This window comes from Perna viridis, chromosome 9 (assembly GCF_037379345.1).
Source record: "Perna viridis isolate PV_CMFRI_1.1 ecotype Kerala chromosome 9, ASM3737934v1, whole genome shotgun sequence".
In the NCBI taxonomy this organism is placed as follows: domain Eukaryota; kingdom Metazoa; phylum Mollusca; class Bivalvia; order Mytilida; family Mytilidae; genus Perna; species Perna viridis.
Window position 1 is genome coordinate 12,458,601 of NC_142453.1, and position 26,385 is coordinate 12,484,985.

Here is a 26,385-nt window from a genome sequence, read left to right on the forward strand (position 1 = left end):
ATGCAGTTTGTTCAGCAAGATTCGTATTGTTTTAAATGTGATATTCATACAGCATATCATCACGTCGATATTTATGAGCCTAATACAGATTATTTGGGGATTTCATGTAATTATGGTGACAAGATTAAATATTTTAAATTTCTAGTTTTACCATTTGGGTTGAGACCTTTAATCAAGAAGTGGAGAGGAGAAGGTAAACAGGTACTCATGTATTTAGACGACGGGCTAGGTACTAATGTAGATTTTGATGTATGTTCAAAAATCGCTTCTCAAGTCTAACAAGATCTAATCATCAGTGGATTTGTACCCAAGGTAGAAAAATCCTTGCGGCGCCCTGTCCGAACACTTACATTTTTAGACTATTTCATAGATACTAAAAAGGGCTTGCTTAGCATTCCGGGAGATCGACTTGACAAATTGTAGTATACTATAGTAGTTACAGACCCTTGCCAGGTTGAATCGAGTACGAGTTAGTACAATAGCTTCCTTAGTGGGTCAAGTTATTTCTATGTCTTATGTTGTGGGAAACATTGCATATCTTATGATTAAATATATTAGTATTGACGTTTTATCAGCATCATCCTGGAATTCAGCTATTACTCTTTCAGATCAGAGTTTAGAATAAATTTCGTTTTTGGAAAAATAACATTAAATGTGTTAATTTTGAGAAATTTGTGACTGACTATTCTTGTCACACTATAGTATACAGTCACGCCAGTGATACTGATTTTGGAGGGTACACTTTAGAAAATCCTAAAAAACATTGCACATGGTATGCGGCATGCAGATGATGTTAATCGTAGTTCTACTAGGAAAGAATTAACTGCTGTTCACAAGGTTTTATTTTCCTTGGTTGATTTTTTGAAAGATTCACGTATAAAATGGTTGACTGACAATCCAAACGTGGTTTCCATTATTCAAAAGGGAAGCATGAAACGTCATTTACAGGACATAGCATTACGAATTTTTTATATGTGTTTAAAATATAACATGACTCTGCAACTTGAATGGATTCCTCGTTCTCAGAACGAAGTCGCAGATTATATTAGTCGTATTATTGATTATGACGACTGGGCTATAGCGGACCATGTTTTTAATCATTTGGATTCAATTTGGGGTCCGCACGAAATTGACTGGTTTGCTTGTGATTACAACGCAAAATTACCTGTTTTTTACTCAAAGTTTTGGAATGTATATTCCATGGACGTTGACGCCTTTACTATTAATTGGGAGGGAATAAACGGTTGGTTTGTACCTCCGGTATGTATTTTATTGAAAGTTTTTAAGTACATGCAGCAATATAAAGCTTATGGTACTGTTATAGTACCGTTATGGAGATCGGCAAACTATTGGCCATTTTATGTCCCTATGGTGACGGGTTCATTGATCAGGTGGTGGGATTTACTAACAAATCTGATTTTCTATCTGGCAGGAGAAGTAAATCGGTTTTCGGTAATATTGATTTGCCATTCTCGGTTTTGGCTTTGAGAATGGATATTAGGTGATAATTCTTTCCACTTACATTATATTTTCTGGTATTGGCCGGTCATGTAGGTGATGGTTACATTATAAGGACAATTATTTGAAGTTAGCTAAGATGTTGTGGACATTTATATTGTATTGAATTAATATGCTGTGTAGATATCTTCTAAAAATGATTATTCGTATTTACTGTGGTAGTGATTTGAAACAAAATTTGTTTATACATATGTTTTTTTTCAGGTTGTCAGAAATGATATCCCGGAGATACCGGAAAAACTTGTCAGTTATTTACCTCTTATTCCTGGACTGTTGATAGATAGCGAGGCTGAAAATACGACAAGAAAATGTTACTATGGTTTTAAGAGCTGGAAGAAATGGGCTGTAGCTAATGGTATTTCTGATGCCGATATATCACCAACTAAACCGTTATATGTAGCGTTACAGTATGAAATGGGCGCATTCGATTGTCAATGCCATATCGCTGATTCGTTTATAGTACAAAATGTGTTGGAAGGTGCTTACCGTAAATTAAGTTCACATTCCAGGGAAAAAAAGAGCCAATAACTCCCGAGTTGCTACATAAAATGTATAATAAGTTATATTGTGTAAATAATGTTTATTCACAGCGTACTATATGTGCCTGTTTGATGGATTTTGCTTTTTTTGTGTGTTTCAGAATTATTGAATATCAGATGTAATGATATCGTTATTTACTCGTCGCATATTTCAGTTTTCATCGAAAAGAGTAAAACGGATATATACCGGGATGGAACGTGGTTAATTATTGGTAGAACTTTAACTCCGTTATGTTCCGTTAGGAATTTAGAACTGTATTTGCAATGGTCCGGTATTTCATTGGACTCGCATCTGTACTTATTCAGGCAATTAACTACTATGAAAGGAAATCATGTCTTTCGCTCCGCTAACAAAACCGTTGAGTTATACACGTATGAGAGAACTCTTTATAGATGCATTTTCTGAGTTTGTGCCGAATGTAAAGAATTATGGACTTCATAGCCTTCGCTCGGGTGGGACTACATCCGCCGCCAGTCTTAACGTTCCAGACAGAATGTTTAAGCGTCATGGCCGTTGGAAATCCGAATCCTTTAAGGACGGTTATGTGAAAGATGACTTGGTTAAACGTATTGATGTTTCAAAAAATTTAGGAATTTACTTAATTTTTACTTTAATTTTTTAGCCTTTTGAATCTTCAATTGACTTTAATATTTATTCCCGTTCTTTGTGTTCAGTCGGCGTTGTCGTGCGACCATCCAGTTTACTTACGTAATTATTTACTATTGCCCTAACCCATTTTAGTATTCATGGTACTGTTAGTGTTTGGTTCATGGTGATTATGTCTACTTTGATGAAATTTTTGGTACCAGGAGAAATGTATATATATGGGAGTGTCTGGTGGATGAAAGATGGCGACTTAGAGGAAGGTCTGGTTTGCATTTGTAGTCACTGCGATGACCATTCATACGCCTGCTGAAAGGTTGTTCTGTTTCGCCAACGTACTGCATACCACATCGGCACTGGAGAAGGTATATGGTATTTTCGGTTTTGCAAGTCACGTCGCAAAAAATGGCAAATTTCTTTCAGTGCAGTAGCTTTTAAACATTTTGGTTTGCAGTATCTGGGTACAGGCCTTACATCTTTTATCTCCACATGGTCCACACTGGCCCGTTGTATTTTGTTTGGGCTGAGATAAAATCTCTGCTCTTACTAGGGCATCTCCTATGCTCCTAGGTATACGGAATGCCAGGACTGGGGCCCCGGGAAAGAGCTTGGAGCTTGGGATGTTTTTGAATGTCTTTTCAATTTGAATGCAGTAACTGCGAGAGTTTCCCAAAGGCTGGATGGTATGTAAGCACAAAAGGAACCCTTTTGTTCTTTTTCTGAGGTTTGTACTCGAGGAGATTTTTACGGCTGATGTTGTTAGCACGTTTGGTTTGCTGTGAAGATCCATGGACATTTCCCCGTGTTTTACGAACGTAGTAGTATCCAAAAATGTGATTTTAGTGTCAGAAATTTCATAGGTGAATTTGATTGATGGGTGAACATTGTTGGTATGTGTGATAAAATTGTCTAAATTTTGTTTCGACTCAGTCCATTTCATGTCAACATCATCGATGAATCGAAACCAAGAGAGGGGTTTCGATAAAGGTGTTGAGATTATTTTATTTTCTAATTTACCCATGTAGATGTTAGCATACGAAGGAGCCATTTTCGTTCCCATAGCTGTACCATTGATTTGGAGGTAGTGTCGTCGAAAGTGAAGTTGTTACACTTCAAAACTTAAGTGAGTAAATTAACTAGGCAGTCAGTAGGGGGGTCCAAAATGTCTCGTGATTCCCAAGCTTCTCTGCAGGCTTCTATGTCGTCATCGTGTGGGATATTAGTATAGAGTGAAGTGACATCAAGGGAGACCAGAAATGATTCGGGAGGTAAAGGATTCATTGATTCAATTTCCCTCAGATAGTCCGTGGTATCTTTTAAATATGACGGGAGCTTTTGAACAAGGGGTCGGAGATAGTAATCCACGAATTCCGGTTGGGTGACTATTTGCAGAAACTATGGGCCGTCCAGGGTTATCTTTTTTGTGAATTTTAGGTAGAAGGTAAAAACGTCCGGGTCTTGGATCCTCTGATTTTAAGTATTCGAACTGTTCTTCAGTAATGCTTTCGTCCTTGAACATTTTGTTCAGTTCTGAAGTGATTTTTCACTAAAAGATTTAGTAGGGTCACTGGGTAGCTTTTTATAAAATCTTTCATCCGAAAGTTGACGCATTGCTTCTGAGATGAAGTCATTTTTATCCTTAACTACTATGGCACTGCCTTTGTCTGCTGGTTTAATAACTATATCGTCACGGTTTTTCAACGACTGTATTGCTTTTTTTTCTCATCGGGCGTAATGTTGAAGAAAGATGGGATGTAGTTGTTGGATAAGTGATTTTATTTTGTAAATGACATTTTCTAGCGTGCCACATTTATTCGATTCACGAGCCCATTGATTTTTCTTTTTGAATTTTCGAGTGTATATATCACTTTCTTCATGGTCGGAGTCAGAACTGTCTGGGTCCATATCCTGGTCTCCATGTTTGTTAGCGAAATGTTCTTTGAGCCTGAGGGATCTATCAAATTTACCCAGGTCATCTTCAAGTTGAACTTCATCTATATTGTCAGTGGTGGGACAGAAATTCAAACCTTTCGTATAAATCCTGGTTTCAGTTTCAGATAGAGCAAAAGATGAAAGGTTGACAATTGTCATGGTGGAAATTCGTTTCAAATTGGCTTTTCTCTTAAATCTGCGTTTACGAGACTTTTTAGGCGTAGTTTTGTCCCGTGACAAAATATTGTGTGCTTCTGTATTGTTATATATATATTAGTTTTAGTTTTTGCTCTGTGTCAGTTTGATTGCGGTTGCTGCTCTTACCAAGGTTCACGTGCTGCAACATTCAAATTTGGATACAAACATAGCTGCATATGTCAACCAGATAATTAAAATAAGGCATAAAAGAAAAAGGAGATGACATGTTCTTATAACTATGATGTAAATTTCAAAATTTGATAATGTATTTTAATAATGAAAATTGATCAAATTAACATAATCATTTAAAGTTTATTCCGCACGGCTTAAAATTAAGGGCTGATTGACAGACTACATAACTAAGTTATCTGAAATGTGATTAAAATAAAATGTCAGCTACTCAGTATTAAGTACAACTAGAAAAGCAACCGCTTTTCGATCAATTGGCGATACATTTCCTTTTTAGTCAACACCTGAAAGAGGTAATAATTTTAGGATGTTACTAAAAAGGTAGAAATATATGTAAGGACAAATATTGAGAGATCCTCGGAACATTTTAAGAAAAACCTGTAACATTGTCTCGATTCAGCAGTGAGATTGATACAAAAACAGAAATGCTCTTCAACTTCATTATAAGTGTATTGATATAAATTATTTATGATGATTAACAACAAAGAAACTGTAGATTAATTTTCTAAATCGTGTATTTATTCTGCATCGTCATTCTCTATGAGCGTGATATCTAATAACGTTTCAACACGTCGAAGTCGCGTTCGTGTATTCGAATATTTTCTTCGCAAGGAGTGATCCTGAGTACAATTCCGGTGTTTACAAGATATGTAATAAATGATAATTATCCGCACCTTTTGTAAAGTGAATGGCGTCATTCTAACATGTAGTATATAAAATTGACAATGGAACAGTAGAAAAAAAAATAATGTCATATGAGTGTAGATCCTGTGACCTAAAAACATGTATTAGTAATTCCACGATAGCAGTAGCGGGAACTACCATATGTTCTAATAGAGAACAGCCGCATTTGACATTAGGTTACAGACCACCAATTCAACCAATGAGCATTTGGAACGCAGAAATTACCCCTGTTCCTCATAGTGCTGTGAAAAAAGTTCTCATCTCATTAAAAAAATTTAAACAGTTTCTGAAAGGAAAAACATTTCTGTACATTTTATAGGTGCATTTTGCTTCTTGTGATGTGAAGCCTAATCTCCATAATGATTTCTAAATATACCCCTATCTTGTGAAAACACTGGGGTTTCCCATGCTATTTATAGACACTTCACTTCCGGTGACCAGTACTGCACTGCAAGTCTGCTAACCCCACATGCCATTCTGAGGATTGTGAGCTGACATATGTAGAATCATGCTGATATGTAGTCCTCTGCAGGTTAAAGTTAAGGTAAAGTCCAGAGAAGCCATTGAATGTTGTGAAATTAGCATAGAAGCCTATGGGAAGTGGAATTAGTGGTTTTTAGCCATTATTCGACGTATCGGGACGTAGACATAAGGGGACCGATTATTATTCAATCATAAAATCATGACAAAACATGGGTTTGACAAATTGTATTTCGGGATTTATGCAGTGTCTCTATTTCTGTATTTATTTTACTTTATCTGCACTGTAAACCTTCTCCAACAAGAGTTTTGTTCGCTTTATCAATAAGTCGAATTACGTGTCAGAAAGTTCTCTTATGTTCTTGCAGACAATAACCAAGGTTCTTGATTAAATGGCAGTGTTTATTTTCTGTGAGATTAAATAAAACAGTTCGCAAAGCATGTTTAAAAGTTTAAAGTAAAAGCAGTTTTATATACACCAAATTAACCATTTTTGTTTTATTTGCAAAAAAAAAAAAATCTCTTCGATGTCATTTTCAATTCATATATATAGTAGTACAATTGCGTCATGCTTTCACTTTAATGCGTTATGTAGCGATATCAAAATATGGTTGTTCTGTAATATGAAGTGCTTCAGAGGCCATGGTAAAAAATGTGATAAATATATGACCAACGTGCTTTAAAGGTCGTGGTAAAAAAGTGAGAAACATATGACCAACGTCATTAAAAAAATAATATTAAAAAAGGGCTTTGTGATATAAGAAATCAAATCTGTAATATTTAAAAAAAAAATCATTTTATGCCTCTTTTATAATATTAGATTTTTTTTATATTACAAAATCATTATTTAATATTAGAAAGTATTTTTAATATAAGAAATTCATTTTGTAATATTAAAATATATTATCTAATATTTCAAATTCCTAATTTAGTAATATTATAAAAAGTACAAATTGAATTTATAACACAATGATTGTTTAATACTATTAGAAGATCGTAATTGAATAAAACAAAACCATTTTCTTATATTAGAAAATCAATTTCTAAAATTAAAAAATCGTTTTTTAATATTAAAAATTCAATTGAATTTTTGATACTAAAATGGGCTTTATGACATTAGAAATCAAGTTTGTAATATTAAAAATCATTTTTAATATTAGAAAACACCCATTTTCGTCCATTTTGGCTTGCCATACATCCGTATATATGTTCCTGATATAAGTAAAGTTTATACTATAATATTAATAATAAGTATACATATTATTACAACAATATATGCATGTAACCAAAGACTGAAATTTATATAACACTCCCTGGTGTAACGACCCTTTTGACGAATAAGTATTGCAAGATTTTCGCAGCTTTATTTTTGGATAAAAAAATGTTATGAAGCAATGTATGTCCTGCATGCAAACCATCTATTAAAATGGTATGTTTATCTGAGATAAAAAGAAAGAATAAATAAACATACCATATATTGTCACTGTGGGTCGTATACGTAGTGCAAAAAGAATTACAATAAAGATAATCTTTGGGCGCACCATTCGAACAATACGCGGTAACCAATGTGCAAATTACATCGGGAAGCATTTTCAGGAGCATTATTGCACACAACTGCAATTACAGCTTTCAAACAATGAAAATAATTATAATTATCTCGACCAATTCCGGAAAACGCGAATTGCCATTCCGACTTCTAACTTAATATTACAATCGCTGTCATGGCTGCGCCCATGGCGAACGACACTTCTCCGTCTCCAGAAAAGAAAATACAAAATTTAACACCAGAAGACGTTAAGAACTTCAGTTTAATAGTAGACAATGTTATTGGTGAAAAAAGAAAAATCAGAAATTACTTTATGCCATTTGGAACTGTTCCTCAAATGCCAAAGTCACGCGAAGAAGTTATGATCGGTGCATTTTTTGAGAGCTGTGGATTTCGATCGGCTGCTAGCTGTGTTGTAGGTGAGTTGCGTGATATTTTTCTGAATTATTATAATATGATTAGGTATATATATTGCCTATAGAAGCCCAAAGCCCTGGGCTATTAAAAAATGATTGGGCTAGTGAAATGTGTAATTTTCTCGTTACGGGCAAGTTGAATCCTTTTTTGAATTTTGAAGAAAAGGACTGTTATATGCTACATTTTGTTTATCAATCAATCGAAAACTGAAGTCTTCAGTCGCTACTTGTCACATATTCACTGTCATTTTTTGGCTTACTTTCAACATCCGAAATGGAATGAATGTGACATGTTCTAAAATCAGGTGACTTCCGCTAAAATCTCGGTTCCCTTGATTTGATTGTGTACTCTTTCGTACATGTGATGACCCGAATGTTTTCAACCATCGAGAACAAGATTAAACACCTGACAATTGCTATATACATGTATATAGATATTGGGGTCCTGATAATACAATGTAAATGTACATGTATAAAGTATTAACTTTACATAGTCAATTGTAACAAATGCCTGTGTTTGAATCAGAAACTGGGTAATATTACATAAATTCAAAGCTAACCGATCATTTTATCTTTTAATTTAAACTTCCCGTTCTCATACAAGCAAAAAAAGTGCATGATATGTTTTAAAATAAAAGAAGTATGTTGTAGTGATCTTTGGGTCGCTTATGATATTGACCAGAGAACCAGTTTAGGAACCAGATTAAGCAACTGGCAATGTATTCATAAATATCTGGATATATGACCTATATCGTCTTGTAACAAGCCCCAGTAACTAAATTGGAGACTGGATAATGTTCAAAGCTAACGGATCATTTCATATACATTCACTACATATTTATGCAAATCATATGCAAATATTAAGTACTGAAATCACGAGTGCAAGAAGTCGCTAACAATATTAGCAACTTAAAAAGTCCAGAAGATAACAGATGGTGGCAATATTTTAGTTTATTTTAAAGTAGCAAGAAAAGACAATTAAGAACACTTGTCAGTGCATGCAACCTTTCCCAAACTTTTCCATGAATATTTCATGAAGCAGGAATTAAAGAATGCATTGAAAATGGCCGTACATTTCCAATGATAAAAATTTATTCTTATCTAGTTTTGTTTAATGATCCAGATGAGTATGAATTTCTGATTTTTTGCCACAGAACTTCTATTTTGTGTGCCGTTTCTGCTGACTAACAAATGTACAATGTATTCCTGGTACACACATGTTGCTGTTGAGTTCACTTTGTGCTCGCTATAAAATTATATACATGTATGTCAACAGTTTATGGTTATATTGTAGCATAATCTCTTTTGGGATCAATTGTAATCAGTCAGGTGTAGCCTGCAACAGTGTTACGGTTCAGATTAGTTTAATAGTGAACACTGCAAAACAATGTGATCTCTACGGTTATGACATGTATTATCATAATTTCCCTTTAGGTTTTTCAATATACCATCGTTGTCTTCCTTCATTGTTCTTAACAATTTTTCAAAACTGTTCTCCTCTGACACTACTTGACCAAATGGAACCAAACTTGGTATGAATGTTTCTTGGGGTATCCTGTATAGAACAGGCATTGATTTCACAAAAAGTCGTAAGTGTAAAGTTGATCATAAGTAATGACGACACAATCTAAAATAGCATTGTGACGTCATAATTTACAATCAATTTCACACTTACGACTTTTTGTGAAACTGATGCCTGATGTGGTGATTTTTGATCGGTCGAAAAACATGGCTGCCGTTTCTAAAAATAGAACATAGGGGTCAGACAGTAGTTTATCACATATATCTCCAAAATTGTAAGGTTAAACCAAATTCTGACATGGGGTAAAAGTGTTCAGCATGGTGAAATCTATAGATCTCGTTAAATTTTGGTTTTAATCCCTTTTCGGGATTTTTTTTGCTATTTCAAAGTTATACATTAAAAAATCTTCTCTGACACTACTTGACCGATTGGAACCAAACTTGGTATCAATGGCCTTGAGATATCCTGCATAAAACAGATGTGGGGATTTTTGATAAGTTGAAAAACCTGGCCACTGTTACTAAAATCAGAACATAGGGTTTAGACCATACTAGATGAGATCTATCTGTGGTCAAATTTTGGTTATAATCCATCAAGCCTTGTTGAAGTTATTGTCCTTTTTTTGGCACTTTTTTGCTATTTTAAATGTTATTTCTTTCAAAAATCTTCTTCTCTGACACTACTTGACCAATTGGAACCAAACTTGTTATGAAAGTTCCTTGGGGTATCATGCGTAGAACTGATGTGGGGATATTTCATCCGTTAAAAAACATGGCCACCATTACTAAAAATAGAACATAGGGCTCAGACCATAGTTTTTTGCATTTAACTCCAGAATCATTAGGTTTATCTTAATTCTGATGGAGTGAAAGTGTTCAGCATGATGAAATCTACATGTATCTGTGGTCAAATTTTGATTTTGATCCATTAAGCCTTGTTGGAGTTATTGCCCTTTTTTGAAGTTTTTTTTGCTATTTTTAATATTATTTCTTTCAAAAATCTTCTTCTCTGACACTACTTGACCAATTGGAACCAAACATAGTATCAATAGCCTTGAGATATCTTGCATAGAACTGATGTGAGGATTTTTGATCCGTTTAAAAACATGGCCGCTGTTACTAAGAATAGGCCATAAGGGGCCGACAGTAGTTTTTCGCATATATATCCAAAACCGTGGGTTTAGCTAATTCTTTTAACTGCTGAAATGATCCTTATTATAAGGCCTACAAAAGTTTTCCTGATAAAAGTTGTCAGATGACCCCATGTAAGAGTTATTGCCCTTGAAAGGGGAAGAAATGACTTCTTTTTATACAGGTTTAAGTCAATATCTTGAAAACTATGGTAGATTGAAAGAAACTTTCAAATAGTGAAATGATCCTTATGATAAGTCCTACCATAGTCCTCTCGAGTCAAGATTGTTTGACAACTTCTTATTTATTGTCCCTGAAAGGCCAAGTTCAATCAGGTGATCGATTTTAGGCTTCTTGGAGCCTTTTGTTTCTGTTCAAAGTTGTATTTTTAAACTTGAACTATTTTTTTTTCTTTTCAATCTACTGGCAATGAATCAGACAATACTGTTTTAGTTGTACATAGACTGTAAGACACTATTTCAAGAGCTGGAGAACCTCAGATATTACATATAGGAAATTATGGTATTAAAACATCTTGGCATACAAACTTGAAATATAATAATTAACTGCTTGTAGAGTAAGATTCAATATTTAAACAGGGGTAGAAAAAGGACATTTTTTATACTGGTCAAGCAGGTAAGTTTTGTCATAATTGAACTGGCCCGGGGAGATGTTTACTTGTCCTTATAGTATGTTAAACAGTAAGAAATGTAATATAAAAAATTAGGTGGTCCAGTGGGCAATTTCACTTTGACAGTGGGAGAGTACTTATGTTGAAACTTAATATACTAACTACTGTACATTTGATGATTCAGGTTTTGCTCTTGGTGGAGCCTTTGGACTGTTTACAGCAGGAATTGATCCAATGTCAACAATGACAACAGAGACACCAACCACAAGGATGGTCCTTAGAGAAATGAAGACCAGGGCCATGTCTTACGGCAAGAATTTTGCTTTAGTTGGGGCCTTGTTTGCAGGAACAGAATGTTGTTTAGAATCTGTGAGTACTGTTCCATACACTATTGTCGAATTTAACTTTTACATGTTAAAGTAGTGATGCAGTGATGAGAATTTGATAGTATTTCCAGAAACTAGTATGATAGGAATCAATGTCACACTAAACACATGTATGTTGATATCAAAATTTACTTGTTCAATGCATTTACATGTAATTTGTACAGTTAAATACAAGATCCTTGTACAACTGAGTGTTTATGATAGTTAAAAGAATGAACTTACATTGTATGGTTTTCCATTATTAAAAAAAGGTTTATGATTTCAGTATAGAGGTAAGACAGAATTGATTAATGGTACAATATCTGGTGGGATTGTTGGTGGTGTGCTAGGTCTGAGAGGTAAGAATTCAAGGTGTCCTTGATATTTTATGATTTATTTTTAATTAAAAGATCCTTAATGTTATATGTAAAGTGATATTACAATGTATTAAGTGACTCCTCCTAAACCCCTCAATGAATTATGATGTTATTTTATTAGAAGGTTGAATATCATAGTGTTGGATGACTCCAAAGGGAGATAAATCCAAATAAAGGTTTTACATTTGAGTCCATTTGAAGTGAGGGGGTGTTCTCTTTGTGCACCTGCTCACAGAAATTCTACTTTTACTAATCTACAGTAAATGTTAACACATGAAAAATGAAAACAAGTACAATTTGTTGTATGTATTATTCTGTTTTGCAAAAGTTTGAGAATCAGTTTCATTATGGATGGCAATGAGACACAACGTTTGTTGTTTGTAGTGGGTTGGACATATCACTAGACATTACAAAATTTCATTTTATTACAAACACACATTAAAACTGTCTCATTATAATAACTATATTATACAATGTATTAAATTGACAAATAACCCAAGTATAAAGTAGAAGAACAATTCAGACATCAAAATCTGTGTACATAACCAAAACATGAAAACAGAAAACAGTCTACATACACAATGTAGCTGACAGAATAAAATACAAACATATTAAAAGACAGCACTAAAATACTGTACAACTTTCATTATGAACTCCCACAAAAAACTGAGTGACATCTGGTGTTCCAAAAGGGTAGACAAGTTCTGCTCTGCCAGCAGTGCCCTATAAAATGTTATTCCTATCTACTGAAAATAATTTTCAGGTAGGTAGCCACTGTGTTAAAGTACAACATCTACAAAGTCATAGGTGAATAATAATTACAAAAAAACATTTGTTTAACTGTCTTGAAAAAATCATGGAAAGTTGTTTATAGATGAATCTATAAGAATGGAAGAATAGTTTAAATTTTTTTTCTGACTGATAAATACTTATATGTATATTTGATTGTATTGCTGTATTTACAGCTGGGCTGAAGGCAGGTGTACTAGGAGCAGCTGGGTTTGCTGTGTTTTCTACAGCTATTGACTATTACATGAGACATTCATAGTACTGGTGTTATCTGTCATAGACCCATAGTGGCATATGTTTGTTATACGATTATGAAAAGTTATTGGTTGACAGTTGAATGGTAACACCAGAATACCATCAAGTATTGAGGATTAGTTACTGACATGATTTCTATCATTAAAGTATGTAATATGCTAATGGGAAAAATACTTCCTTCATTGACTAAAGTGGTTTAGCAAAGTACAGCATGGTGGAGTTTTTAAAATAAACACTTTATTTTATGTTTTTATGTTTGAAAGAATTCATTTGTTATAATGATGAATTTATAATTTATTTGGAATATTTTATGGAGTGAAAAAATTGTGAGAGGGATATTTGTAACAAATTATCTGTATTTTGTATGGCCATTTTTTCTACCCTCTGCAAAAATAAATTTGGTGGTATATATGTTTCAATGTGTCTGTCTTTCTGATATGATGTTGTCCCAATCTTTTTCATTATTACTCCCTGGATTTTTCATGAAACTTGATGTATTGTTTAATCACTATATGAGATGTACAAATTTACATTTATAGGTTTCCACAAGTGTTGTGAAATATACAGTTCAAATTTAGTTTTAAGTGATGAAAGTCCAAGATTTTTTTCTATTTTCAAATCGAAGGTCCACCTGTGGAAAGCCAAAAGTCCTCAATAAAGTGTCTAAGAAATGGTTTGAAGGTCCAGGACCTAGGACAATCATATTTCAAAGGTCCTTGGTTAGAAATTGAAGGTTCCAGACATTGGATCCACACTAATTTAAACACCTGTATACATGTATATATTCTCACCTCACTTACCATCAGACATAACAACTCTTTGTATATCACTCTCTGGGTTTTCATGAAATTTTTTCTATTGTTTAGTGAGATCACTGTATTAAGATGCCCATGTTGTCAAGAATTTCTGTTCAGCAACTTTTGAAGAAGATATAAATAAAAATTTGGCCAAGTTGAGCATTATGTTTGCTGTAGTAGGGCATTTTAGGCCCTTTAGAATTTGTTGTAATTTGTTATACATGTATTATATTTTGTGATTGAAAATTTTACCTGGTATTGAAAAATTGATAAAACATTGATTAAACAGATAATCATCACGTTTTTTAAATTTTTGAATTTCCTTTCTTATAACCAGTGTCACTAACGGTTAGAGCAGGTCTAATTACTGCTTGACTCCACCGGTATGTCCTTGATGCTTAGGATGGTACCTGCTGTGTGTAATCTGTAGCTCAAAAAATATTATTCAGAATTCACACATTGTTTATATACATATTGTTGATATGACCATATTTGATTATTTTTTCCTACATTTTAGCATGTCAAGCCTAGCCACTCCTTGTTACTTAATGTTATGGACAGTATCTGTAACTCAAAAAGCCATTTTTTTTCAGCAGTATATTTAATCATTAATACATTACTTTTGGAAACTTTCAACACTGTAGTACTGTCAACTGGTTTAGTGTTTATACATATTGAAGACATTTATGTACTGAAAAATATATGACAGTGACAAAGATCCAGGCATGAGTCTTGTTTTGATCTCTGTGTTTGATCTCTTACACCCCTGGGTAAGATTTTGCTTTTTATATGACCACAAACAATTTTTAGTTGTGTAATGGTATCAGACGTTGTTAGCATCATTGTTGTTGGCATCTGTTAACTTTATTTTATTTGACCTGAGTAAAACTTATACAATCTTTTTTAAAAATTTAATACATTGTTCATAGGAAGGTTGTTGTCCCACACCTTTTGGAAGAGTAATCAAGGGAACCAAGGTTATAGCAGTAATCAAAAGAATGTAATCCAGGGACAAAGACCAGACATGGAATACAGACATACACAACAAAGAACATAAGTATCTAAAATCATACATGAAAAGTAACAAAAGCAAATGAGCAACTCGGACTCCACTAAAAACTGGGAACATGGACCAGGTGCACCAGTAGGGTAAGCGTCATCCGCTTTTCTAGAAACACCCGCTGAGTTGCTCATGAAAAAGTCAAGTCCATGGTAGACGAAAGAGGAAAGGAACAACTATGACATGTTGAACAAATCAGTTTTCATGGCGCAGATAAATACACCGTAATGATCGACAAGTTCATGGTGACGACCATAAAACCTCTGTAGTGATGACTTGAATCTTGTAGCAACATAATCCTGTTGGAAAGCCTATTTGTTAGAATTCTATTGCGATACAAAAAGTCTGTGTAGTTTCGGCAAGCTCTGGCATAATATATGAGTTGTGATATGAACAATCCATACACAAGTGTTGAAGGGATGTTGCCATGGATGAAAGGAAAGTTGACATGTCTGAATGAAAAGTCATCACGTTTGTCGTATAGTTTTGTCAATATTTTTCCTTTACAATTGATCTCTAAGTGTAGGTCAAGATACAAGGGTGACATCACAGTGTCTGTAGTATCCTTTATCTCAAGTTCTTTTTGGTAGATGCGATGTATCAAATCCCCTAAACTAGGATTGCTTAACGATAATACGTCATGTATATAGCAGAAACTGAGATTGAAAGATCTAGCTAAACGATGTTCCTTAGTTTGGATCAGATCATCTAAAAAGTAATCTCATAAGAATGGAGGAATAGGTCAGCAAACAGAGGAGCACAATTTGTTCCTACTGGAATGCCGACTATTTGTTGAAAAATGCATCCACCATACTGGGCAAATATGTTGTGGATAAAAAAATCTATCATTTTGAAAACGACTTTGGTATATTTGGAAGATGATTTGGAATTATTTTTTTACAAAGTATGAGGAATCTCTACCAAGAACTACATATTCGTATCTAGGAAAGAGTAATCAAGGGAACCAAGGTTATAGCGGTAACCAAAAGAATGCAATCCAGGGACAAAGACCAGACATGGAAAACAGACACACACAATAAAGAACATAAAGTAACTAAAATCATACATACGAAGTAACAAAAGCAAATGTGCAATTCGGACTCCACTAAAAACTGGGAGCATGGACCAGGTGCACCGTTAGGGTAAGCGTCCTCTGCTTTTCTAGAAATACCCGCCGAGTTGCTCATAAAAAGTCAAGTCCGGGGTAGACAAACGAGGAAAGGAAAACCATGACCGTTGAATAAATCAGTTTTCATTGTGCAGATGGATACACCATAACGATCCACGAGTTCATGATGACGACCATAAAACCTCTGTAGTGATGACTTCAATTTTGTAGTAACATAACCCTGTTCCAGAAGCCTATTTATTAGAGTTCTAGCGCGATACAAAAAGTCTGCGTAGTTTCAGCAAGCTCTGGCATATCAAATCCCCGAAATTAGGATTGTTTAAAGATAATACGTCATCTATATAGCGGAAACTGAGATTGAAGAATCTAGCCAAATGATATTCTTTCTTTCTGATCAGATCAGCCATAAAGTCAGCCTCATAAGAGTGAAGGAATAGATCAGCAAGTGAAGGAGCACAATTTGTTCCCATTGGAATGCTGACAGTTTGTTGAAAAACACGTCCACCACACTGGACAAATATGTTGTCGATTAAAAATTCCAGCATTTTGTAAACATCTTCCTCTGTATATTTGGAAGATGATTTGGAATTATTTCTTACAAAGTATGAGAAATCTCTACCAAGAACTATATATTTGTATCTAGGTGTACCATCTTTTTTGGAAAAACAACGATGTATAATTTTTTTAAGTCCGGATTTTAACTGAGTATGGGGAATAGAAGTATACAGTGTTGAAAAATCATAGGTTTTAATGCTATTATATTCAGATAATAGTCTTGAACTGATTGTCTCCAAAAGATCTTTCGAATTTTTCAGGATCCACATTGAATTAATACCAATACGGGAGTAACAAGGACTTATCACTGCTGTTATTTTCTACGTCTACCTCTGATAATAAACATTGGATGTAGAACGTTTTGCAGACAAAAACAATGTTGTTTTGGGCTTTGTCTGCTGATACGACAACATACCTGTCATATATAGTAGACAATGTTTTTGTTAAATCGGAGTTTTTGAAAATTGATGTAGCCTTGGCACTCATTGACCTACTTAAAACTTTCATTCGTTTCAAAATCTCACGACCTTTAACCACTCTGACAAAGACTCAAATGAGTACCGTCTTTCTTTTTTGAATAACATAATATTCTGACAGGTATAAGTGGTCAAGTTTTCTTGTAATGTTTTGTCTTTTAGACACAAAGCTTATTGTGGAAATGACCACATAAAAAGGCACAATTTGAGTCAAATTCCTTTTGTTATTATTGTAGAACCTGTGATTTTATTTCATATATTATTGTAGAATACACAAACAGCATATTTATGCTCTTTACCTTTGTAAGTGCTCTTTACACTAGGAATCTTCACACCTTTATTCAAAATAAGAATTTGCTAATTCTTCACATGTTGATTTTTCCAGGAAGGGAATTTTATGACGCCATATAAACTGTAAATATGTATAGGCTTAACCAATATTAAGGATGGGATAAGTTGTTAATGTTATACAAGTAAACAATAAGTCAGAAAGTTTGGTGATGAAGTGTGTTGCTATTTAAAGCTACATATCAAATATGCAAAAAAAGGATAAAAACAACTTATCAGTGTATCCCTTCTTTCGGTTGATATATATTTATACATAGGATCATAGATGTAATAACAGCAATAGATGCGGGAGGATAAGCGCCCCCCTCCCTCCCAAACAAACCCTTTGTTTAACCCACTCTTTGCACTGGAAATGCCTGTACCTAGTCACGACCATTTCGGAGGTTTTTAGTTTACCTTGACTTTGCCATTTGTAAAATGGACATTACTTCTTTAGGGTATTTAATTTTACAATGACCTGAAGTTTTACCCTATCAGTGAATTTATTATAACTTCAAACTCTAGTATACTATGATTTCGTTTTCCACGCTCATTATTTCACTTACATCGATTGGATTTTATCCTGAACCTTAGAACTATAGAAAATACACATGTTGTTCTGTTATAAAACTTGTTTATTGCATAAATTAACAATACATGTACAAAATAATCCATTGAAATCAATTTTAGGAGGCCACTCTTTAAATCACATCTTACAACTGGCAGTAAATTCCTTAAAACAATTCACATTTGCACTGGTAAGTGTTACTTCAATATTTAATGCATTACTGCTTCAAACATTACAAATATGACAGAGAACATGAAGGTATCTATTGGAAAAGAATATATCAGTGTAAAATAAAAACACATTTCAGGGTGACAGTATCAATATAAAATCTCAATGTAAAATTTCCATAGATCACTATACATCAGATGCATGCTCTTGAGTTCAACTTGATATGTTTGATGGAATGTCAATGAAGTTACAGCGAGTAATAGTTAACTTCAAGGAATATAATTCCATTTCACTAGATTATATGGCAATGATAGTCACCATATGAACTTCCTTTGGTACTTAAGTGTACAACTGATAGAGTATCAAACTTAAAAAAAAACATAAAATGATAGAAAGTTAAAATTTCCTTATTAATTGTCCAGTTTACTACTCATTTCATCAAGAAACAGTCATTCAATAAATCAAAGACCAACTCCCTTATGTCAACTAAATAATTCGCTGTAACATTCATGTTTTGTACCAAGTATGAGTTGTATGTACTCCCCAACTGCCTCGTACATCTATTTCTACTAATATTGTAAATTATTAAAGAAAGATCTGTTTGATAAAATACACATTTCTACTGTCTTTGATGTTATATGTATTTCTAATTCTAGCTTCATGTGTATAAAATAGAAAATATTTTTTATTTTACAAAAAATGAAAAACACTGACATTAATTTTTGTCTATGGGTCTAATCTGCACTATTCTTCAAAAGAAATAAAGAGAAATATAAACTTTTAGTCACACTAATATATTAACATATCTCTGAAAATTCAATTCATATTAAGAGAGGATTAAAGAAAATCAAAACTTTGCTAATATTGATAAAAGTTTTTTTCTACAATGCAGCATCACTGTCATCAAACAGTTATATCTAAAAAAAAAATACTACTGAAGACAACTGTTCATTTTCTACTTTACAGACAGATCAATTTGAAAAATTTGTATTTCAATAAAAGTCAAGCTATGGTCAACATGAAGTTATATGTGTTGTGGTGCTAGGTATATCCCCACTTGTATAGAAAATTGTTATTGGACAGCAACCAAAAAAATTGCTTCAAATATATACCTAATCTATAAAAAGCCACACACCAAATTTGAAATCGATCCATCCTGTAGGAGCAGAGATTTTGGGGAATGAAAATTTTCTCTATCATTCCATACAGTGGAAGCAGGGTGCAGCTTCATATCATGGCAGAGGTTAAACCCAGAACAGTAGGGGATAAGTATGGCTTCACCATTCAAACCTGATACGAGTTTGATTCTTGGATATGATTAGATATTTGACACATGATAAGAATGGAGGTGGTCACTTTTTGGCCCTTCATTTCTGAATGGTTTTAGTTGAAACCTGCAAAATCAATCGCAACCCTCTTTGAAGGGTTTGACTCCTTGTGATACAATGTCAAAGTGACTTATTCCCTTTTACTCAAATTATAATTCAGAAGTCAGGGAAAAAAACCTTGTTTCTGACCCCTTATTTTTTACCCAGTTTTTGTTTTCCTTTTGTGGTATTGCACCTTGTAGCAAAATTTATATGAGATCCACTCACTTTACCCACGTCAATGACTAGACATAAGGAAAATACTTGTTTCAGGTCCCTTATTCCTATCAAAGTGCTGTTAGCACTGCAGTTTTTTTTATTCTTGTGAAAATTGTAGCATGAACAAAATTTCAATGATTACATGATGTAAAGTATAATTATACATTTGCAATTCCCATATTATTCAGAACTGTTTTTATAATATGTATAAACTGAATGTCAATCATTACTACTGATATCTGAAGTACAAACTGTAATCAATAGTTAAACAGTATTCAACTCACACACATTTACAGACTTTGTTACATTTTTCACAATTTTTAAAGCAAGTCCAAAAATTAGTTTGCAATCCATTTCAAAACTTTTTCAACAGAGAATCATCTTACGCTGTAATTATACTTATATGGAACCAATTTCGGCTGGAGAAAAACATTTCCTTGATCAATATAAGGTTTTCAAAACTAGACACTTTTGATCAGTTTTAAATTTCCAACACATTTTACTTACTTAAAATCACAGCTCTTCACTTTCTGTTTATTGATCATAAAATATTAATGATTTAATGGAGATTTTGACTGATAATTGAAGTAAATGAAATATGCTTAGCAAATTACTGCAAAAACTGTATACCCTAAATGAAAATTTGTTCTTAAAAACCTTTCAAGGCCAAAGAGGTGTCCCTAAAATCTTCAGTTCATTGATAACCAGAAATTAATTTATTTGCAGAAATAATAGAATATATTTGAGCTGAATAATTCCCAGAAACATTTTTCAGTTTAAAAATGATGTATTGAATGATATAAAAGGACCTACATTTGGACTATATTTTTGTGTAGTGAAACAGGGAAGTTCCAGGCATAAATCGGTGATTTAAGGTATTATTATCCTAATGGATCAAAACCCTTAAAAGATTCAAGGCATAACCCCCCAAAAAATATCCAAGCCTTCCTTTGTTGGTATTGGACCTTGTTATATAATTTTAAAGAGATCCATTCACTAATAGTCAAGTTATTGTCTGCACTTCAGGATCATGCATGTTTCAGGTCCTCAATTTCTAAAATGTTCAAGTCTTAACCCCAAAATCAATAACAGTTTGACTATTGTGGTATATAATACTGTGAAATAATATCATAAACATTCTTAACCTTTTAATGGCGTTATATAGTTAAACTCACTGCAATGCTTGTTTTGGAAACTTTTAGGTGCCCAATTCCAATATAGTTGGGGCCATGACCCCCAAAATCAATACCAATCAACTAATAATCAAGTTTTTGCACGAAAAACCAAATGTCAAAGGACAACAGCTACAGTGGTGACAACAACAGTTCCATACAAGATATTCTACTGTGATTTTTTTTTTGCAATCATATAAAATAGTAAAGTTCCAACCCAAAAAAATATTCTTACAACATATACCCCAACACATTTTCAATAAATCCATCCACTATGAGCAGAGATAACTGCAAAAATATTGGATTGAGCGACAGACAGATGGACCATGTAGTGGAAAATGTCCAAGTCCTGCTAAACACGAAGATGATATCTAGTAAAAGTATAGAAAAAAAATCAGAACCATTGATGACAGTAAGTACAGTAAAAACTGTTAAAACAACAACAGATGGAAATTTGAGTCAAACCAGTGTTAACATGGTTAACAACCATCTGTATCTGTTCTCTTAATAGAATGAGATAGAAATATCTCAGCAGTGTATTCTTTGAAAAAATAACCTGTATAAAAACCTCCCGTATAAGGTGATCATAATATTGCTCTTAGGGGGTTATTCTAGATAGGATTGACTGTACAAGTTCATCAGGAGTCTGAATCTCAGATCTGGTCGTACCTTGAGCCAGCACTCCACAGTTAAGTTTAGTTTTGCACTTTTGGCTTGAGATGAAAAATGACATAAATGGAAACCGGTGGTTGCTATAGTGATTAAAATGAAGAATCTATTGTTGATAAAACATTTTCTGAAAGTAGGGGACTTTTAAAAGTATTTTGCAATGCTCTATATATTTTCAATGTTGAAGGGGCTTTTTCTCAATGACAATGTGACTCCATTGTGAAAGTGAAAGTAAGTCAATTTTTTACCATGCTAAATTTAATAAGTGGATTACAAAGTGAAATAGCTCAAAATCTAACTGGCGATGCCCATATGAGGAAGGGGTTTTCGAAGGGAAAAGTTTGAACAGTTTCAGGGGATGAAATAAAAATTTAAGATATTTTGCGGGAAATTTGATATTTTTAAAACTGATTTTATGAACTTTTTTTGCAAATTTTCGCATATTTTTGCATGGTTTCTATGGTAACCCTATTTGCTGTGGGTAATTTTATTTCCAGAAAATATTTACTGCATCCTGAAGGCCTTGGCTTGAGCTATTTCTAGATATATAGATTTACAGATGCTTGACAATATCTTAAACTAGTGATAAATATTACAAAGCACCAGATAAAAAGACCAAAATTAGGCAGTTCTACAATACTGTGGAGTGCTGGCTGAATAATTTTTAATAAGTTTTATTCTCTGTACGAATCAGGCAGTGGGTAGAACAATTTTGGTATAAAAAACCAACATTTGACTATATGTGCACAATCAGAATCAAGGAAAAAAGACAAAATTTTCCATATCAAGTTGGAAAGTTATAATTTCATTGAATTGCACTGAAAATGAACATTTCAAGGGCAGATAACTCTTTCAAAAACCTCATTTTTCTACTATTCTATTGAAAAACTGAGCAAATCCAGTAATGCAGAGCTCATATAATAGTCTTTTCAAACAGAGAAAGCATTTCATGATTGAAATTGTATTGCCAGATCAGTGTGGTTTTGACATGCACGTTTCTGATTTTTCCTATTTTGTTTGATTCTTTGAAAAACTTACACTTAAAGATACATATCTACCCTATTTTTTGTTTGCATTAAATGGTAACAACAATCATCTTCAGAACAAGAATAATTTCAACTGCAAAAAATAATGGCTGATTATGATCAATACTTCTCTATACAATCAAATGGACAAAAGTGGGTTACATGTATAGTTCTTTTAAGCACCACTTCTTCCAAGTTTAGTTATAAAAGATTATGAAAAAAGTGATGGCACAACCAAACTTAGAACAAAGGTCCAAAATCAGCTATTATAGACAATAGTAATCTGTTTTTGTACACATCCAGTGGAATGTACTAATTGACCATTCCCAGCCGAAATGCAAAGTCAATAAAATGGCGACATCAATCTGCTAAAGTCACGTGACACATGACACCAGAATGCCGATATATTTCACTGCCAAAACTTGCACTGAAAAATCGACTTGTTAGAGCCTCATCGATTACATCGGCAAAATTAACCGATATGCTGCGCATCCTTGTTCATTTTATCATTAAAATATAGCAATAAAAGCCAAAATATCTCAAAGAAGAGATTCTGTCAGCTTTTTCCAGACCAACTCCTTGTCAAAAATTCGCCGCCTAGCGGAATAAAAATAAAGATATCTCAATTTCTAGATCTTGAAACACTTAGATATTTTACACAATGAAGGATCGATATATTTCTGAGCTGCAGTGAATGTTTTTACTTGCGAAGTGGTGTTAAATGCAATTCTGTCAGCTTATTTAAAATTTCGTTCTTGACAGGGGAGGCAACTGTGTTCAGAAGTGTCAGTAAAATTCGGAAATAACAAGTACTTGTTGCGTTTTGACGCCTCACCTCTTTATATTACACAAAAAAATATATACTATAATTTTAAATACATTTATAAACAGAAACATGTAGGAATACATTTTTTATTTCAAATTCACTGCCATGAAATCAATTTGGTACCTATGGGACTGTAATGGGTTCTACTTACATGTAGGTTTGTTCTCATACAAACTAAAATAAAAAAGATATCGTTGCTATTTTCATGGTAGCTTTACCCACTAGCAGTACAAAACTGGATGAAATACTGGTATGGTTGTCAAATTCATTGAGTTTCCACAATTTAGAACACAGAAAAATTTAAATATATTCCATATTAATTTTGTCTGGCAACAAGTTATCAGGAAAAGATCTGTCAGTAGTAAGTATTAAATGTCTATGGCTACAAGTACTTGGAGGAAAAAATAGAACACCCTCCCTTGCTTCAGACTATCATTATACCATTCCATGTGTCTAAGATTTCAATCATTGCCATAACATAATAAAACAATATTGGAAAATACACGTACTGTGCATGTATTTGAAATAATATTTATCTAAAAAGTAAGTATGATGAATCTATAGTTCTACTGATTTGTTGCTGAAATAATGTTAGGGTTCACTTTGATAGATTTGATATATTTTCAAAACTTGGTAAGTATAAATTTTGCTGTCTATTAAAATTTAAAAAAATTTAGACATAAAGAATTGGTGAACTAACATGTTATAAATAAATAGACTTAAAAAATTGTAGTAATTATTACAAGACGAAGTGTTCATTTTTCTTTCCCCAGTGATTTTTTTTAGATAATAAAAATCCTTGCTACCTTTAATATATTGAGTGAAAATACTTCGCTTGAACCATTTCATGACTAATCCCATCAAAGATAATGCACAAGATATATTAGGGTGGCATAACTAACCTGAATAAACATACTTGGGTCCCAATTTTACCATTTATTGTGCATATCAACAAGTATTTTGGCTGGATAGCACTTGATTTTGTCACTGACAGCGACGTGCACATGCCATTCATTTTGGTGGTCTCAAAAGTTTGCAAACAAACGGTGATCCCGACTTTGAAACAGTTAATCCCCTTAGATGATCAAAGATCATTGGACAATCTACAGAAAACACCCCTCTATCTTTAATTATGATGTGTTAAATGCAATTCTGTCAGCTTTTCCATTGGGTAATAAAGTAAACAAGGGAAATCTCTTTTTCCGAGAGAGTGATTTTATTTCGATCTCATCGCTCATTGGTCCAATGAATTCACTCCAAAAATAGATGTAAACAAACATCAACCATTCTTTTCATAAATTGTACTTGAAATAACCGTTTAAGTTATTTAATAATTAATACTTTAAATGATTTTCTGAGGCATACAAAACTGAAAAATTTCGTGCGGTATTTAAAGCGCCCCCAATCCAAGTTATCTTCCCATTATTCAGTGCAGATTGGATCAAAGGAATTCGGGGTCGCGGAGGTACTTTTCTGTTCGGCTGTCCATTCATAGTCAATCAATTGGAAAGTTAATTTTACACACTCTGGGGAATGTACCAATTCACCACTCCATTCACAGTCAATCAGTTGGTCAATTAATTGAATACATGTAGAATGTACAAAATGACCAGTCTGTACATAGCTTTATACAATAATCTGAAGTATCACAATATTAAGGCAAGTTCATTCATCACAGTTAATATATTACAGTTATCTCCCTTGTGTTAATCATCCTCTGTAACCAACAGTTATTGATCTTGTAATGTCAGGATATATCTTCATACTGTTGCAGCACTGAGATCTGTAAAGACAAGAATTTAAAAGCTACTGCTATTATTTTAGCCCAAATTAAATGCTTTCTATTTACAAATCATAGAGAAAACTTTTGAAAATGTAAGTAGTTTCTCAAACCTCCCAAACATAAAAAGATTCATGTATCACTAAAAATCTACCAAAACTGAACTTCAAAATGAATGAAATGCTTTTGGAACAAGTAAGCTATATTTCAAAACCACAATTCATATGTATAATATTGAAAACTCCTTGTTTTAGTGTAGTGTGTGGTGTTGTATAAATCTCTGCTTGACTGGTAGGGTAAATAAGATCTTAACAGTCTGGACTGGATGAACATAGTCTTTCTATAAATTAAAATCATAAGTAGCCAGTGTGGGATATTTCTCAACTCTCTAGACTGAACAAAAGTATATCAACTAGTTTCATATCTGCTGTAAATGCTTCAATTTTATATACTGAGCATTTCAAGAAGTTTTGCCGAGCACAGCATGATACAACTGCAGCCAGTTGAACTCTGTTCACTTGAGGCAAGTGTGGACACCATATTAGTTTTTGACACACTAAACATAGGGACTTGCAGTTCATTGTGGACACAATAATGCACAATATTTTGAAATTCAATATAAGAACAAAGGTCTGCTTTAGGGTGCATTCATAGATCACCTTGTAACTCATCATCACAAAAACAGTAATTGATAGGGTTAATTTGGTAAGCATACTTCTTGACGATTTTGTATATAGGCTGCGATTTTCCTTAAGGAATTCAACAAAAAAATGTTTTCAAAATCTCACCAAAAATAAAAAAAGTCCATTGTTTGGGGCATGGTCCCCTTTGGCCCCTTATAATTCGAAAACTGTAAAAGATATGTGAAATCTGTTAGAAATACACAGGCAAGGAATCTAATAAAAAAAGTTAAAAATTAGACCGAAATACACAGGTCATCAACAAGAAATCAGAAAAAATACTTGTTTCTGGCTGCTTTGTGGCCCATTAGGCTTACTTGACTCAAGTCACAATCTAAAAAATCAATTCCATTCTTCCTTTTGTGGTATGGCACCTTGTAATACAATTTCAA

General features: G+C 33.4%; 2 protein-coding genes and 2 pseudogenes across 4 annotated transcripts in view; 3 read left to right on the plus strand and 1 right to left on the minus strand.

The window, feature by feature from the left end:
* LOC148606812 (uncharacterized) lies at positions 1-1,505 on the plus strand (annotated as a pseudogene).
* Positions 1,506-1,716: 211 nt separating this feature from the next.
* Positions 1,717-2,680, plus strand: LOC148606813 (uncharacterized; annotated as a pseudogene).
* Positions 2,681-7,853: 5,173 nt separating this feature from the next.
* LOC148606814 (mitochondrial import inner membrane translocase subunit Tim22-like) lies at positions 7,854-14,271 on the plus strand. The gene is made up of 4 exons (XM_088545789.1): positions 7,854-8,109; positions 11,574-11,758; positions 12,041-12,113; positions 13,097-14,271. Exons 1-4 carry the CDS (start codon positions 7,866-7,868, stop codon positions 13,177-13,179), a joined length of 585 nt encoding a protein of 194 aa, XP_088401915.1. The 5' UTR covers positions 7,854-7,865; the 3' UTR covers positions 13,180-14,271.
* Positions 14,272-18,133: 3,862 nt separating this feature from the next.
* LOC148606815 (protein rogdi-like) overlaps positions 18,134-26,385 on the minus strand; it is a 37,620-nt gene continuing 29,368 nt past the window's right edge. For all 3 annotated transcript variants that reach the window (XM_088545788.1, XM_088545786.1, XM_088545785.1), the window contains one exon: positions 18,134-25,316. In XM_088545788.1, coding sequence (XP_088401914.1) covers positions 25,281-25,316 — 36 coding nt within the window. In that variant the 3' untranslated portion in view covers positions 18,134-25,280. The remainder of the gene's footprint in view (positions 25,317-26,385) is intronic.

Bases quoted from the DNA above. Each gene is read 5' to 3' on its own strand.
- LOC148606814 (XM_088545789.1), top strand. From the start codon at position 7,866: ATGGCTGCGCCCATGGCGAACGACACTTCTCCGTCTCCAGAAAAGAAA. The intron at 8,110-11,573 runs GTGAGTTGCGTG...TTGATGATTCAG, and splicing joins GGCTGCTAGCTGTGTTGTAG to GTTTTGCTCTTGGTGGAGCC. The intron at 12,114-13,096 runs GTAAGAATTCAA...CTGTATTTACAG, and splicing joins TGGTGTGCTAGGTCTGAGAG to CTGGGCTGAAGGCAGGTGTA.